This window comes from Leopardus geoffroyi, chromosome B1 (assembly GCF_018350155.1).
Source record: "Leopardus geoffroyi isolate Oge1 chromosome B1, O.geoffroyi_Oge1_pat1.0, whole genome shotgun sequence".
Lineage (NCBI taxonomy): Eukaryota > Metazoa > Chordata > Mammalia > Carnivora > Felidae > Leopardus > Leopardus geoffroyi.
In genome coordinates, this window is record NC_059327.1 from 162,247,943 (window position 1) to 162,262,378 (window position 14,436).

The 14,436-nt window shown below is 52.0% G+C and overlaps 2 protein-coding genes and 1 long non-coding RNA gene across 5 annotated transcripts in view; 1 reads left to right on the forward strand and 2 right to left on the reverse strand.

Moving 5' to 3' along the window:
• Positions 1-291: 291 nt before the first annotated feature.
• GSX2 (GS homeobox 2) lies at positions 292-2,702 on the reverse strand. Its single transcript, XM_045474069.1, has 2 exons — positions 1,923-2,702; positions 292-1,238 (listed from the first exon to the last, which is right to left on the reverse strand). The coding sequence occupies exons 1-2, from the start codon at positions 2,497-2,499 to the stop codon at positions 898-900; spliced, it is 918 nt and encodes a 305-aa protein (XP_045330025.1). The 5' UTR covers positions 2,500-2,702; the 3' UTR covers positions 292-897.
• Positions 2,703-6,483: 3,781 nt separating this feature from the next.
• On the reverse strand, positions 6,484-13,294 carry LOC123595987. Of its 3 annotated transcripts, none has more exons than XR_006711462.1 (4): positions 12,354-13,294; positions 8,864-9,021; positions 7,279-7,572; positions 6,484-7,024 (listed from the first exon to the last, which is right to left on the reverse strand). It is a non-coding gene; the product is annotated as an uncharacterized LOC123595987 (long non-coding RNA). The 3 variants fall into 3 exon arrangements; XR_006711461.1 differs by having other exon boundaries at positions 12,294-12,395; XR_006711463.1 differs by lacking the exons at positions 6,484-7,024; positions 7,279-7,572 and having other exon boundaries at positions 8,639-9,021; positions 12,294-12,395.
• Positions 8,894-14,436, forward strand: part of CHIC2 (cysteine rich hydrophobic domain 2) — an 82,899-nt gene continuing 77,356 nt past the window's right edge. Inside the window, exon 1 of the mRNA XM_045474072.1 lies at positions 8,894-8,995. Coding sequence (XP_045330028.1) covers positions 8,937-8,995 — 59 coding nt within the window. The 5' untranslated portion in view covers positions 8,894-8,936. The remainder of the gene's footprint in view (positions 8,996-14,436) is intronic.

The window sequence follows — 14,436 nt, forward strand, 5'->3', positions numbered from 1 at the left end:
AGGTTTGTCCGTCATTAATTGTCAGTGTCACTTTAAACGGAGTGACCTGTCCTAGCCACTGTGAATGGCTTAGCTGTTTTGAGGATGGGGAGTTACTACTTGGTAGGTGAAAATCATGCCTGATGGTGTACCACAAACTCCCTCAACCAAAGACCTACATTACCAGGTTTGGGTCAACACTTTCCTCTAAATTCTCGGACACGTTTTCCGCCCCGTCCATGTTTTTTTCAAGATACAGGTGAGAGGAAGATGGGGAAAGATGGTGAGAGCAAGCACCACAAGTTTAAAACCTTGATTTTGTTTCATTTATTTAAATAAATATAAATATAAATTTTATATAAAACTATTCACATACAAAGGGACTTCCAGCAACTTGAATTCCAATCTCTCCCCAGGCAAATTTTCAGAAAGCGAGACCTACAGCATTTAATTTTCTAAGTTATTTGAAATTCATATGCTTTCACTACAACAACAACAACAACAACAACAACAACAACAAAAGAAAATAATCAAGAAACCCGGTGTTCTTCTTAGGTTCTGTAAGACTGTAGGGAAGGGGAAAGGACATGCGCTTTCAAAAAGCCCCACACAGTGTTAAACTTGAATCAACCCTGGTTTTTTCCCCCCCTCTGTTATATGACAAGACTGAGTTGAATCTAGATTATTTACATTAAAAAAAAAAAAACGATCTATAACTTCGAGTGGAGCTTCAAACATATAGGTCAAGGAGGAGATGCGAAGGGTCAGGCCAGACTACTCCGCTCGGCCAGTACTCAGCTCCCTCCTTCTCCAAATGGGACCACGCAGTGGCTGAGGATCTGGCGCCCTGCGTGCCAGGCGCGTTGGTGGCGCGTGGGGGCTGCCAGGAGCGTGTGGTGCGGCGGAGGCATCCCTCCCTCACAAGGGAGAAATCTCCTTGTCATCATTGGCCGAGGCCGGCGACAGGGAGTCCTCATCCTCCGAGCGCGGGTAGTGCGCCTGGCTGCCGACACACTTGCAGCCCGCGTGACTGTTCCTCTGTGTGCCCTTCCCTTCCTTCTTATGCTTCACCCGGCGGTTCTGAAACCAGATTTTCACCTGTTTCTCCGACAGGTTCAGGTAGGTCGCGATTTCGATCCTCCGGAGTCGAGACAGGTACATGTTGGAGGAGAATTCCCGCTCCAGCTCCAGGAGCTGCGTGCTGGTGAACGCCGTCCTCATCCTCTTGCCATTGGGTACCTGGCTGGCGTCCGAGCCCCCTGCAGACCGGCCAAGAGAGGGCAGAGAGGTCATTCTCGGATGACGTGTTCCCACCCCACGCGCCATCCCTTGGAAGGGACGCCTCTCAAGGACCCTCCCGCGGAGCTCAACCAAACACCTGTATCCATCCCTCACCCCTTCCCATTCCACGGCACTTCGTTACTCAGCACGGAAGGACAGAGACGCCCAAAGCAAGTGAAGGAAGGCCTTTGCTGTGCGAGATGTAAAGTCAGAGGCTTAAAGGAGGGGTCGGGGCTTGCGCTGTCCGGTCGTCTCCCTTCAAGCCCAGCAGAGAGGCAAGCAGGCTTAGCCCAGAACATCGAAACGCTTCAGCTAGCCTCGACGACGGACTGCCACACCGAAGTTCCAACATACCCACCCCAAACCCTCACGCAGTTAGCCTCCGCTTTCTCAGCCCTCGAGTGCGAGGTCCCAAAGGCCCCGATACTGTGCAAGACTCGGACACCAGGTAGCGGGCGTGAAAGCACCAGGCTGCTTGGAGAGGTTCGAAGCTAACTTCCACTTTCGTGGAACTTCTGGGGACGTCTCCACAGTTACACGAAAAGCCCCTCCTCCCACCCCACCCCGCCCCCCAGGCTGCCACTTCCTCCCCTGGAGGCGGAAAGTTTGCTCCCGGGAGCCGCGAAGGCGCGGCGCGCAGGTGCCCAGAGACCCCACCCTACCCATGGTGAGGCAGTGGAATCTCTGCGGGTCCCCTACGTTGTAAGTGGTGGCGGCGCAGACAGGTGCGTGGTGCTGAGGGTGCCCCAAGGCCGCCGCGGCCGCTGCCGCGGCCGCCGCGGCTGCGGCAGCGGCGGCCGAGCCTGGCTGCTGGGGCTGATGGTGGTGATGGTGGTGCTGCGGCGGGTGGTGATGATGGTGCGCGTGGCTCACGCGCGGGCAGAACTGCGCGTCCCCAGGACCCGAAGAGAACTGACTCTTGAGCAGGGGCAGGGTCCCGGCGCCCCCCGGCGCTCCCCCACCACTCCCGGCCCCTGCGCCCCCCGCCCCAGCGCCCCCGCCGCCGGAGCCCGCCGGCCCACGAGAGGAGTGCAGGTGCGAAGTGACGCAGAGTGGGCAAACGCAGAACGCGCCACTCTTGCGGGACGGGCAGCCGGGCCCCGACACAGACATCACCAGCGGGGATGGCATGCCCAGCGGGATGAAGAAATCTGGCCCGGGGTGCGGCTCAGGCAGCGAGGGCGCGGGCCGCGAGGAGTCCTTGATGATGAGCGAGTCGACATAGAAGGAGCGCGACATGTCGGGAGGGGTGGGTGGCTGGAGGGCCCGGTGGCCGGCGCTGGCGCCCCCTCCCCTCTCCTGTTCTGAGCTCTGCCCCGGGTGCGGCGCGGACGCAGGCGGTCAAGCCCTTGGGGACGCGGAGGTGTTCGGCGTCTGGGCTGCGAACAAAGGGGTCCCTGGAGAGGGCTGGTCCTCACGTCCCCCGCCCGGCGCCCCGGCTCCGGGATTTTATAGCCCCCACCCCGGCACGTGATGCTGCAGAGTACCGCTCGGCTCAGGCTCCTCAGCAGCTCCCCACCCTCGGGATAGGCTGCCCGAGTCACAACAGAAGCGGCGAGGAGGGGCGGGCGCGCTGCAGGGAAGAACTCGAGGGAGGGGGAAGGGGGGGACTTTGCAAAGTGTAGGTTTTGTGAATTTCGCGGGGACGCCGGCCTCCTCCCCCTCTTTCTCCACGCTTTCTCGAGAAATCAGAGCTGCATCCCCCATTCTACCCCTTTCCCTGGCCTGGGCCCCAGCCCAACTCTTCCCCACGCCCGGCCGAAAAGCACCCCAGGTGGGGACCTTGAGGCCTTTGTAATAGGGATGCCCAATGCTCCCTGCCCTTCTGTACCAGCCGAGGCTGAGGCGCGGTAAAGTGTGAGGCCTGCAGTTTGGAGCACGACCGTGTGGGCGGCGGACTGGCAGTAGCCCAGCCCGGGATCGCGGTTTGCACCACGGACACACGCGCGCGCGCGCGCGCACACACACACACACACACACACACACAGTCCCCCAGCATTTGGACTTGGCCACAGTCATTCAGGTGGTTAGTTCGTGACGGATCCGGGGCGTACCATTGAGGCCTCCCAGCTAAGAAGCTGCCGAGCTTTTCATTCGAATGCTTGAGAAGCTCCAAGATGCCTTTGCACTTGGGGCTTCCCTGGGGCCGCTGGGATCAGCGACACTTCCTCGCGCTCCTTTGTAATCGGCAGCATGCCCTGTGGCGGAGAGAGGCGTTGAAACGTCACTCTCCTTTCTCCAAGCCGCTGCGTTTCCCGGGACACCCCTGCAAACTCCATCCCAATGATTTTGGAGAGAGGACCCAAACCCTAGCCCTCCTGGAGACTGGGCAGGGCTTGGGGAAGGCCTTTGCTCTGGGTCCCGCCACTTCCTGCCCCTTTACATTTCACAGCCTGACCTTGGGCGGCTGGCAGACTAACCAGCAAGCACTCTCCACGCTGCACCCCTTTAAAAGCTGAGAGAGGCTGAAGGGATTTGACCTACGGGAGGAATCCTGCCTCAGGATGGGAGAAGTGGCTTGGTAAAGGAAATCTGGGGGGCACCGTCTTCAGTGGAAGATGTGTATTAGGGGCTGTGTGACAGAAGGTGGCTGTCAAGCTAGGGGCTGTTGATCTTTGGGGAAGGTGAGGTCTTTCCCCCCCCCCCCCCCCCCGCTGGAGAAAATCTGGTCGGGGCAGGGAGCAAGCAATAGAGTCTGATCCTTTTTCCCAAACAGCAGACTTCAGACCTGAGTTCACACTGGTGTTAAGAAACTTGGGGACGAGACTCCCTCCACCTGTGAGAACCAAGTGCCCAAATCCCAGGGGAGCAACAGCTTCTCCGCTGGAGGCATGGCCACCTCTCTGCCCTCTGTCTCTTCTCTCCCCTTTTTCATCTCTGGGACAGTTTCTCTTGCCTGCCGGAGAAGTGTAATTGCGTTGTATGGACGCCCCGCTCTGGGGAGCCCAGGATTTATGGATGGCAATTAAAGTTTTATGAATTGCAGCTGAGGCTGGTTATTGAGCTATTTGAATGTGATTAGAATTCAATTAGAAAGCGGTTAGTGGACGGTGGGTCTCCAGAGTGTAAACAGACAGCTATTCCAGAAATGTGCTAATCCAACATCTTGTGACAACAATTAAGGAGTCTCAGGGCTTAACTCAGGGCAGCTCAGCTGTAACTACTTTTGTACCACAAGGTTTGACGATGCAGCCATCACAGACGTTCAGCCTCAACCCGGCCTGCCTGCCCACCCGCCCTCGCTCCAGTCGGGAGGACGCAGCAGCTAGTCCCGAAATCATTCCAACCCTGAGAACCCTGGAAGCTCAACCACTAAGGGATGTTTGATAGCTGGGTGTTTTTTAAAGGCCTAAATTGTCCAAATAGGTGACATGATTTTCCCATTCACTTTGCAAGTGTGTGTATGTATATTTGTATGTGCACATATATGTATATATACACTTTTAAAAATGTATCTAATACATACCTATATGTATGTATTTATTCACTTTGTGAGTGCTCAAAGTAATAACTTTTCCCTCTCCTTTTTCGTCTTCTGGGTTAGGTAGTAGGTTATCTGAGGTTTGTTTTGGGCTTACCGTTTGGGTCACTGTGTTCTCAGTGGTTCTGGGTATGCTCACTCTAGAATCCCCATGTTGATGTGCTGGAATGTGTGCTTATAGAAGGCCCAATTTTACTTTAGAGAATCCTAATTATGAAGCTCGAACAACTAATTTAACTTCTGTATAAGTACGAAAACATCCAGTTGGAGTGCTAAGGAATTTTGCAAAAAGTGAGAGGCCCGGGGGGGAGTGGGGGTCACTTAGGGCTGCAAGGGGTACAGTAGCTTGGGGCCAGACTGGGGCTGAAAGCAGACCATGTCAGAGAAACCTGCTTGTAAGAGGACCTGGTGAAATTGCTTGAGCCTTCATGATGAACACAGGGCGATGTATGGCAGTGCTGAGTCACTGTATTGTCCACCTGAAACTAACATAACATTGCATGTTAACTAAGTGCAATTAAAAACATTTTTAAAATAAATTGCTCAGAAAAATAAATACATTGCTCAAGCCCACCAAAAGCAAGTCTTTTGGGGTCACGTTCCACATTGGAGGTTCTCAGGTTCTTCTCCTTAATTCTCTTTGGCTCTCTCAGTTTCCCTCTTTCTCTTTAGCCCTATCTTCAGAAGTTGGCCCCACTGTGCCTTGCCACCCCCACTCCCAAAGGAAGCCTACCCTCCATGGCCCTGAGCAGCTACCAGCCAGACCCTTCCCCAGGATAGCAGAACCTCGAACCTGCTCAAAGCAGAAGGGGACCCCTGGGCAGCCCGTCAGTGTGCCCCCACCGTGCCCCCGCTGCCACGCAATTTTATTTCTCAGTGATTCTGTCCGATAAAATTTCATCGTCCATTAAGTAATCCCTGAAATGAGAGCTCTTATGAGCCTATAATGAGCTCTAATTGCCACGACTCGGGGAGCCACGTGGAAGGATTTATTCGGTATTAAGCAGTCGGGTACAGAGTACAGGCTGTTACCTAAGCCATTACTTTCATAATTCAAGGAGAAAATTAGTTCTTTTAAGGGGAGGGGGGATCCTTTGATTTCCTCTCTTTTGCTGGGATGACAGAGGATGGCTTTGTCTTCCTTGAGTGCAAGACAATGTCACAGATATGAAGGTAACAAAACTGTCCCGTCCTCTCCCCCTAACACACACCAGTCAGGGTACCCCACCCCTACCCTCAAATGAGAAAAAAAATCAAAGCAGTTTAGAGGTGCCGTCTTCTTGCCCCTGGATCCTCCAACTTGAGCCTGGAGGAGCAGTTTCCTCCTAGCTCAACCTTGAGATTTCAATTCTTGGTTGTAGCTTTCAAGAAGTGTTCCAGTACTTCCCCCATCCAGGGTCACACCTGACCTGGACCTCACATTCCCCTCTTGCTTCCCACTCTTTCTATTTCCTTTCATGGGCAAAGTCAGGAAAAGCAAAGAATGTGGACTTAGCCGTTGCTTATTCCACAGGCCCTAGAGTTCTGACCTACTGATGTGCTTAGCTGTTTTTCCGTCCGTAACTCCCACATTGTGTTTCCCTCTGCACCCCCTCCAAAGTACCCCCCCCCATCCCCAGTCCTCCTTTTTCCTCTCAGTTTTAGCATTTGCCTACACGGTTCTTCTGCCCCAAACGGAGGCTGAGAGCAGGGCGGGACAGCCCAGGAGTCGGCGGGGCCAGCCTCGGATTTATTTGCTCCTCTTACATTGATTTCATATTAGTTTCCAAAGCGATGAATGATCTCAAAGCTGGGTTTTGTTAGCCGAACACAAACAGGAGACAGGACTTACTTGCCCCCAGCTCCCTTTAATGAGGTCATTATCAAAGCGTGAACAAGTCTATGAATGTTTTATTGAAAGCGCATCGTTAACTTGTATCCATCCTTTTCTCCGAGTGGCATTGTGATATTGCTGTCTTTGGCACATCTTACCCGATATAGCCCGAGATTTCCCCATTCTCTGTAACCAGGCAACCCTTTCTGAATACCCAAAAATTGAAAAGAACCGCTTAGTCTTCAAGAAAGTCCTCAATAATAGTGGAAAAGAACAAAGATCCAGGAGACAACAAAATGCCACAGGGGTGACTTTTCATGAGCAATTATCTCTCATTAATCAGAAGAACAGCTGCAATATTAATTTTCTCTCTTTCTTCCTCTCTTTTCACAGTCCCCAACATTTGAATAATCATAAATTTTGATTTTATGAAGGAGTCACATTTTCAGGGGCTGGAGGAAAGCAGCTACCTAGGTGAAGACAAGCAGAAAAACGCTCTCATTTTTTGTTTGTTGGGGTAAAGCTGCCGACAAAGCAAACTGAAAAAAAAAAATAATAACAAAAACAAGAGGGATATACTAGAGAAAATGGCCCTGCCCCCCCCCCCCCTTTCTTCTAGATGGCGGCTTAGAATCAGGACTGTTTTCCCGCGCCGCCCCCTGACAACTCCCGCTCCCTCCCTTCTTCCCCCTGCCCAGACCCAGTCCCCAGTGCTGCTCTGAACTGGGCGGAGGGAAGCGTCCCCGGCGTCTGGCGTGGGAGTTTCAGCCGGGTTTCTGCCCGTTTAACTTGCAAACGTGAAGCCAAGCGTTGTCGATCTGACCAAAGAGACACTCTTTGGGCGTAACTCGCATTGTGGCCATCAAAAGCCCGCCAGCCTTGGATGAACTGAGACGTGCATTCAGCAGAAATGGGGCGCTCGCTCTCCTTTCAGGGGCCGGAGAGGCGATTGTTCACAGACGTGTAGCTGGGGTGGAAAACGAGGGTCCCCAGATAAGGCTGTAACCTACAAACCGGACTGGGGGGTGGGGGAGTTCAAAGAATCTCATTAAAGCCGAGGCTGCAATTAGCAAATACACACTCAGAGAATCTAAGCCTCTCTTGAAAAGCCTGGAGTCGGGATGAAAGCAGGGCACTTAGGAGTCAGCCCCCACATTCCTACGCTGGCAGCGTGAAGAGGGGCCGGTGCCCGGCTCTGCCTTCAGCTGCGCGACTAGTGTTATTTCTAACGCAGCGCCCGGCCAGCGCGTTGCGCGGAGAGGGCAGGCTGCGGGCCGCGTGTTCACCCACCGCCAAAAAGTGGTCTTGCTTCTCCCTAGTGCGCATTCAGAGCGGAGGGGCCATTGAGAAACCTCAGTTCGCCTTTGTGCTCGCCACAGGCGCGAGAGTTCAATTCGGCCCCCGGAGAAGGGGGTGGGAAGAGGCTTGTGGGAAAGGAGTGAGGAGTCTGGCTCAGAATTTCGGGAGCGGCCCGGGCTCCGTACCCTCTGAACAGAGTTTTGGTGACACCGAGGGCCTGCCACACAGCCCCTCTGCTCCCCGCCTCACCTTAATTGACATTCACCCCCCCCCCCCAAATCCTTAAGCCTAACAGGACATCCCTCCCCCACCCTTAAAGCTCTCCTCTGTCATCAGAATAAAATTTATTGAGCGCCTACTCGGTGCCCAGCGTGTGCTAGGCCCTGCGGGGAGCACGCCTGAAAAGGGGAGGACTGGATCCAATAGAATATTGTTTCATTTCGGTAACAATGGCCTGAGGTAGGGAACAATTATCCGGATAATTGAAGCAAATGCTCCACCTCCCTCCCTCCCTCTCCAGTTCCCAGCGCTGGCCTTTTTTTTTTTTTTTTTTTTTTTTAACGCTACCTTTTTCAGAGTTGGTGGTTTTGTTTGGTTGGGGAGGAGGTTGCTGGGAGCCTAAGGGGAAGGCGGAATTATTCACAAGCGTCCACTCGTTCAGTTCCCCACATCCCTTGGCCCAAAATTTGCTGAAAGCACTGGCCTGAAATAGCTGCTTAGTAATGGAATCCAAGACAGTTTTTTGTTTTGTTTTGTTTTGTTTTGTTTTGTTTTGTTTTGTTTTGTTTAATGCTACCCAAAAGAGAGTGAACCTTTATCATTTTTAGTGATCTGGCCTTTCTGGTCATCTACAAAAATCACCTGGACAGCATTATGAAAGTATAATGTATAAATGCCTAAGAGATTTGATTTAATGGTGCGGGACCCAAACTTAAGAATGAAACAAACAAAAACCGGCCTTGTGTGTTTCTGATGCAGGTGAGGGTTGAGAAATCAGGGAGGAATCCTACCCCGCTTATCCTGGAGCCTGAAGAGAATGACTTAACCTGAGCCTCCTTCAGCAGTTGGTGGTTGGAAAGCTGTATGGAGTGCCTCCTCTCTGCTGGGCTCTGGGCTTATGGGGAATTCCTTGCACAAGGCAGGTAAGTCCCTTGGGAGTTTCTAGTACCTTAAAATGAATGAACAAATGAATTCAGAGGCCGTGAATTGCAAAAGGTAGCATGAATATCAAAGAAAAGCCCAGTTGGCTCTAGGAGTGGATAAAACTGAAGTCTGAAGTGACTCATGAGGAATGTGTTCGATGGTCGCGGAAGGGTGCACAGAGAAGCAGGGAAGAGTTTCTCTTGCTCAGTTAATTGCAAGAACTAAAAGGAAGCCAGGGAGATTGGTGGAAAACTCTGTTTCTGTGCCTGGTAGATAGGAAAAATGCCCCCACCTTCCAGTCCTTGGGAGGAATTAAGGACTGCTTAGCGCTGGGCCTGGTACCTGGTGTCTTGGGCATCTCTAGTTTTTATTATTATCCTGGACCTGCAGGTCTGTGTGCCCTAGAGGCTGGGGAATGATGCATCAGAGCCCCAGGCTTCACAGGGAGGAAGCAGGAAGCTAGAGCAGCCCAATCATCTCTCCACGAGGGCCTGCCTTTTCCAAGCTGAGCTTCTATTTCCAAGTCTCCTAGCTTGGTGCTCCCACCCTGAAGACGCCCAAGTTGGAGTTTCTCTAGCCTTTGATTTCTGGACATACCTGTCTCCTTCAGCAGCCCCCCAAACCTGGACCTACCAGAGGAATTTCCCCACACCCTACTCTCTACCCCTATCAAAGGCCTCGGGTCCTGGAAGACCCTACTTGGGACTAAGCTTTCAATTTCAAGGGTCCTTTGGCCTGGAGAAACTTTCCAGCTTTGCTGGTCTGTGTTGCACAGGAAGCAGGTGCCATAGCAGTAGGCCAGTCTTCATAACCACCATTTTCTGAGCTCCCTGTGTGCTTGGCCCTGAATGAGGAACCTTGCCTGCATGACCTTATTTGATCTGTTGGATAAAACACCAATAGTATGGCTGTTTCTTGTTTAAGAATCCTGAATCTTAATGAAGTCCAAAGACTTACAAGGTCACACAACTAAAGATGGCAGAGCCAGGATTCAGATCCTGTCTATCTAATGCAGGGGATCTGGAGTTTTAGGCACTGCTATCGTCTAATAATACCTGGCATTTATTGAGGGCCTATTATATGCCAGGGTATGAGTAAGAGTTTTAGTGTATCATTTATTTTTCACGATGACCCAGCAAGGTAGTTACTTTTATCATTTGCTCATTTGGTTATTGTTCACTTCTTGGTTAGTGTGGGTTTTCTGTAAAAGATCACAAAGAGGGCGCCTTGGTGGCTCAGTCGGTTAAGTGTCCGACTCGGTTTCAGCTCCAGGTCATGATCTCACGGTTTGTGGGTTCAGGCCCTGCCATCAGGTTCCAATCTGACAGCTTGGAGACTGCTTGGGAGCCACTCTCTTCCTCTCTCTCTGCCCCTCCTCCACTAGCTTTGTCTCTCTCTCTCTCTCTCTTTCAAAAATAAACACACACACACACACACACACAAAGATCACAAAAGCCATTCTAATGTGGCCCATACAATGGGGCACAAACTGGCATTGGGATGAAGGTATTGAATGTGATTGTTTTTTTTTTTTTTTAATTTTTTTTTTCAACGTTTATTTATTTTTGGGACAGAGAGAGACAGAGCATGAACGGGGGAGGGGCAGAGAGAGAGGGAGACACAGAATCGGAAGCAGGCTCCAGGCTCTGAGCCATCAGTCCAGAGCCTGACGCGGGGCTCGAACTCACGGACCGCGAGATCGTGACCTGGCTGAAGTCGGACGCTTAACCGACTGCGCCACCCAGGCGCCCCTGAATGTGATTGTTTTTATTCACCTGCACCCTGAACGTAGTAAGTGCTGAAAGACATTGAAGTGGGTGAAAACAACAGCTTATTCTTTTACTCCAAAAGCCTTCATTATAATCAATACATATGTCCACTGGTTGGTTGGGTATCTGTCCCTCCCCAACTGACTACAAGCTGCACCTGGGCAAGAGACTGGGTCTGTTTTGTTTATTCACCGAGCATGTCAAACACTCAGCCTAGAGCTGGCATAGATTAGGAGTGAGATACCTATTTGTTGAATGATTCCTCATCCTACATTAAAGGAGACTAAGGCTCAGAGAGGCTATGCAAATTGTCCAAGGCCCCAGAGCTTCCAAGTGTCAGTTGGAGGATTCAAACCGAGGTCTTCCTCTTTTCACCCTAGCCCACAGCGTCCTGCGCTGTGTCCCCTGGGCCACAGGGACTGAGCGCAGGAACCGGGCTGCGCGGCTGCGGGGGGAGGACAGTTTGAAGTCAGTCCTTACTCAGCCCCCAAACCCCACGCGTGGGTGAAGCCCGGGGAGGCCGAGGCTCGAGAGGCCGCTCCCTGGATGGGAGTAAATGGGCTCTGAGACCCTGCGAGGCGCTGCGCCGTGTCCGCTGCTCCGGGCGCTTTCGCTGCTAGAGCTCCAGACCCGCACCCTACCCCCTTTCTGGCGTCAGTCTCTCCTTCTCCCTAACTTCTCATTGGAAAACGAAGCGACTCTAAGGGATCGTATTGAACGTACAGCCCGACGACATCGCGACCAGTAACCGCCCCCAAACTCCAAACACACCGCATCCCCCACGCTGGGCCCTCCGTCCCCGCCGCGACAGGTGCGCATGCGCGCGTGCAAGGAGGGAGAATTTGCCGTGAGTCCGTGTGCGCAAGCGCGCGTGAAGTGTGCGTGAGAGTTGAGAACGGGGGCGTACGTGACCGTGTGACAGCGGGTGACGGGGTGTGTGTGACGAGGTGAAGAGTGCGAGTGTTAGTAGCATGCGCGCGTGTGATGTGTATACAACTGAGGAGGGTGGGTGTGTGAGAACTTGAGTGGAGGTTGTAAGCAGGACTGTGTGATACAGGAGTGTGTGAATACACGACGGGGCGAGTGAGGCCGGGTGTGTGAGGGCGGGTGGGTGTGAACAGCGTGTGTGTGAACGTGAGCGTGTGCTCCGGTCAGTCTGTGCGTAGGAGGATGTGTAAGAACGTGCGCGCGCTCCGGGATGCGTGTAAAGAGTATGAGCAGGGGTCCGGCAGAGCGCGCGCCTGTGGAGTTTGCCCGTGAGCGTGTGCGTGCGTGGGACGCGTGCGTGGGGCGTGGCTCCCGGGGTCCGACCTCCGCCGCTCGCCCCCACCCACCCAGTGGGCGGTCGCCGCAGCCAGCCGCCTCTCTGGCTGAGCGAGGGAGGTCGCCGAGAGGGGTAGGGAAGAGAGGAGGGGACACCAGGGGCCCCTCACGGTAGAAACCTGCAGGAGCGCAAATAAGTGGGAGGGGCCCTGGAGGCATTACCAGGCGTGCCCTTTTTCACCTGTCCTCAGGTTTCCTCACTCACCCTCTGGATCGTTTTTTCTATTTACCCAACAAGTATTGATGGAGTGCCTGCAGTATATACCGGGCTCTGCGCTGGGAAAACCCGAAGAACCGGACAGCTTAGGTGCCACTCATCATGGAGCGTCCGCGGGACTTTCTGTTCGTGCGTAACTGCTTTGCAAAACGCTGGTGGTACGAACACACACTTTGGTCTCTACCGTCAAGCAGAGGGCGGGTAATGGAGGGCTTAGAAGACAGTATGATGGCAATGAGACAGTATATTGAAAACGATGCATTCCATCTCCATCCAAGCCTCAATCCTCCCACTGTGCTCTTGAGCTGGGGCTTGAGGTTAGGCGGTCCTAGATGTACATCCCGTTCCTTTGACAATGGAAATTATGATGGCACTCTTCTTACGGGGTTAAGTGAGTTGTCATGACAACCCTTGGCACAATGCCTGGCACAGGGTTAGCACTCAGTATGTACAAGCTATAATGATGATGATGATGTTCCGCTGGCCTGATGGAATGTTGTGGACAAGAGGAGATGTGCTGTAGGCTACACAGTTTGAGAGATTTTCTATGGGCTTAAATTAATTTGTGTATGTTTATATTCCACTCTTCTGTTGCGTCAGGTTGTGAATATCAGATGCTTGGTCTTTATTTTTCTCTACTAACTTCTTCTTGGACCAATGTTATTACTACTGCCGTTGTTAAAGGAAAATGAAAAAGTATTGGCGGAAGACAGCAAGAACCCACAGGAGCCTGGTGTCCTTTCAGGCAGCCTTAGAAGCATTTTCGTCCACCCATGTGCCATTAAAGCGGAAGGGAGTATTTTCACAGTGACACACAATGCTTGCTGTAATTTAACCTTGTGAGCAAAACTTCCAATTAAGTATGACAGTAGGAAATAGGTGCCCTGATTAGCCATGTACCTCCCTGGAACGAGGTATTGTATAAACAGTTGCGGGACATGTTGTTAAAAAAATTTTTTTTTACATTTATTTATTTTTGAGACAGAGAGAGACAGAGCATGAACAGGGGAGGGTCAGAGAGAGGAGACACAGAATCTGAAGCAGGTTCCAGGCTCTGAGCTGTTAGCACAGAGCCCATGCAGGGCTTGAACCCATGAACTGTGAGATCACGACCTGAGCCCAGTCGGACACTTAACCGACTGAGGCACCTAGGCACCCCTTTTGCTGTTGTTTTAAATGTCTTACTAGGGGTGCCTGGGTGGCTCAGTCGGTTAAGCGGCTGACTTCGGCTCAGGTCATGATCTCGTGGTCCGTGAGTTCGAGCCCCGCGTTGGGCTCTGTGCTGACAGCTCAGAGCCTGGAGCCTGTTCCGGATTCTGTGTCTCCCTGTCTCTCTGACCCTCCCCCGTTCATTCTCTGTCTCTCTCTCTCTCTCTCAAAAATAAATAAACATTAAAAAAAAATGTCTTACTAAGATTCTTTTTTAGTGGGGGGAGGGCGGTGTTCAGACTAGGATCACAAAATAATTTTGTTTTAAGCCAAAAAGAAAACCCCAAAAAGAATATTTTTAACAATTGAATTTACTTATGGAGACTTTTCAAGAAAAAATATATTTAAAAAAAAATCTTGAAAAGTGTGAGAATTGGTTGTAGCATGTGGGTTCTCAAATTTAGCCACTGAAAAGGAATTTTACCATTATCCAGCTGGCCTATCCATCTCGTGTTACAGTACGAGAAACTGAGGTGCAAAGAGATGAAGTGGTAAAAGTGGTCAGTCCCTTCCAGCAGTCACCAAGTAGGACTGTCTCAGTTTTGTTCCTCTGTCCACACTATCCACACTTACACATTTCTCCTCCTGGTTGCCTGAGCAACTAGGAGGAGAAAAGGGAGAGGAACTTCCCGTTCCCTTCTGTATCAACACATCTCTATTGCTGGCCGCTCTGTCTTCTGGTGTCCCAGACCCAAACCCTTGGAAGCTTCCTCAAATCCTCTTTCTCTCTGTACATTTAATTTGTCAGGAAGTCCTGATGGCTTGACCTTTAAACACATCCAGAAACTGCCCGCTTTCAGCGTCCCCACCACTATCACACTGGTCCAAATCACACTCTGTGGTCTCCCGCAGAGTCTTCTGACTGGGCTCCTTCCTCCCATACTTGCCTCTGCAATCTGTTCTCAATTCAGCAGCCAGAAGA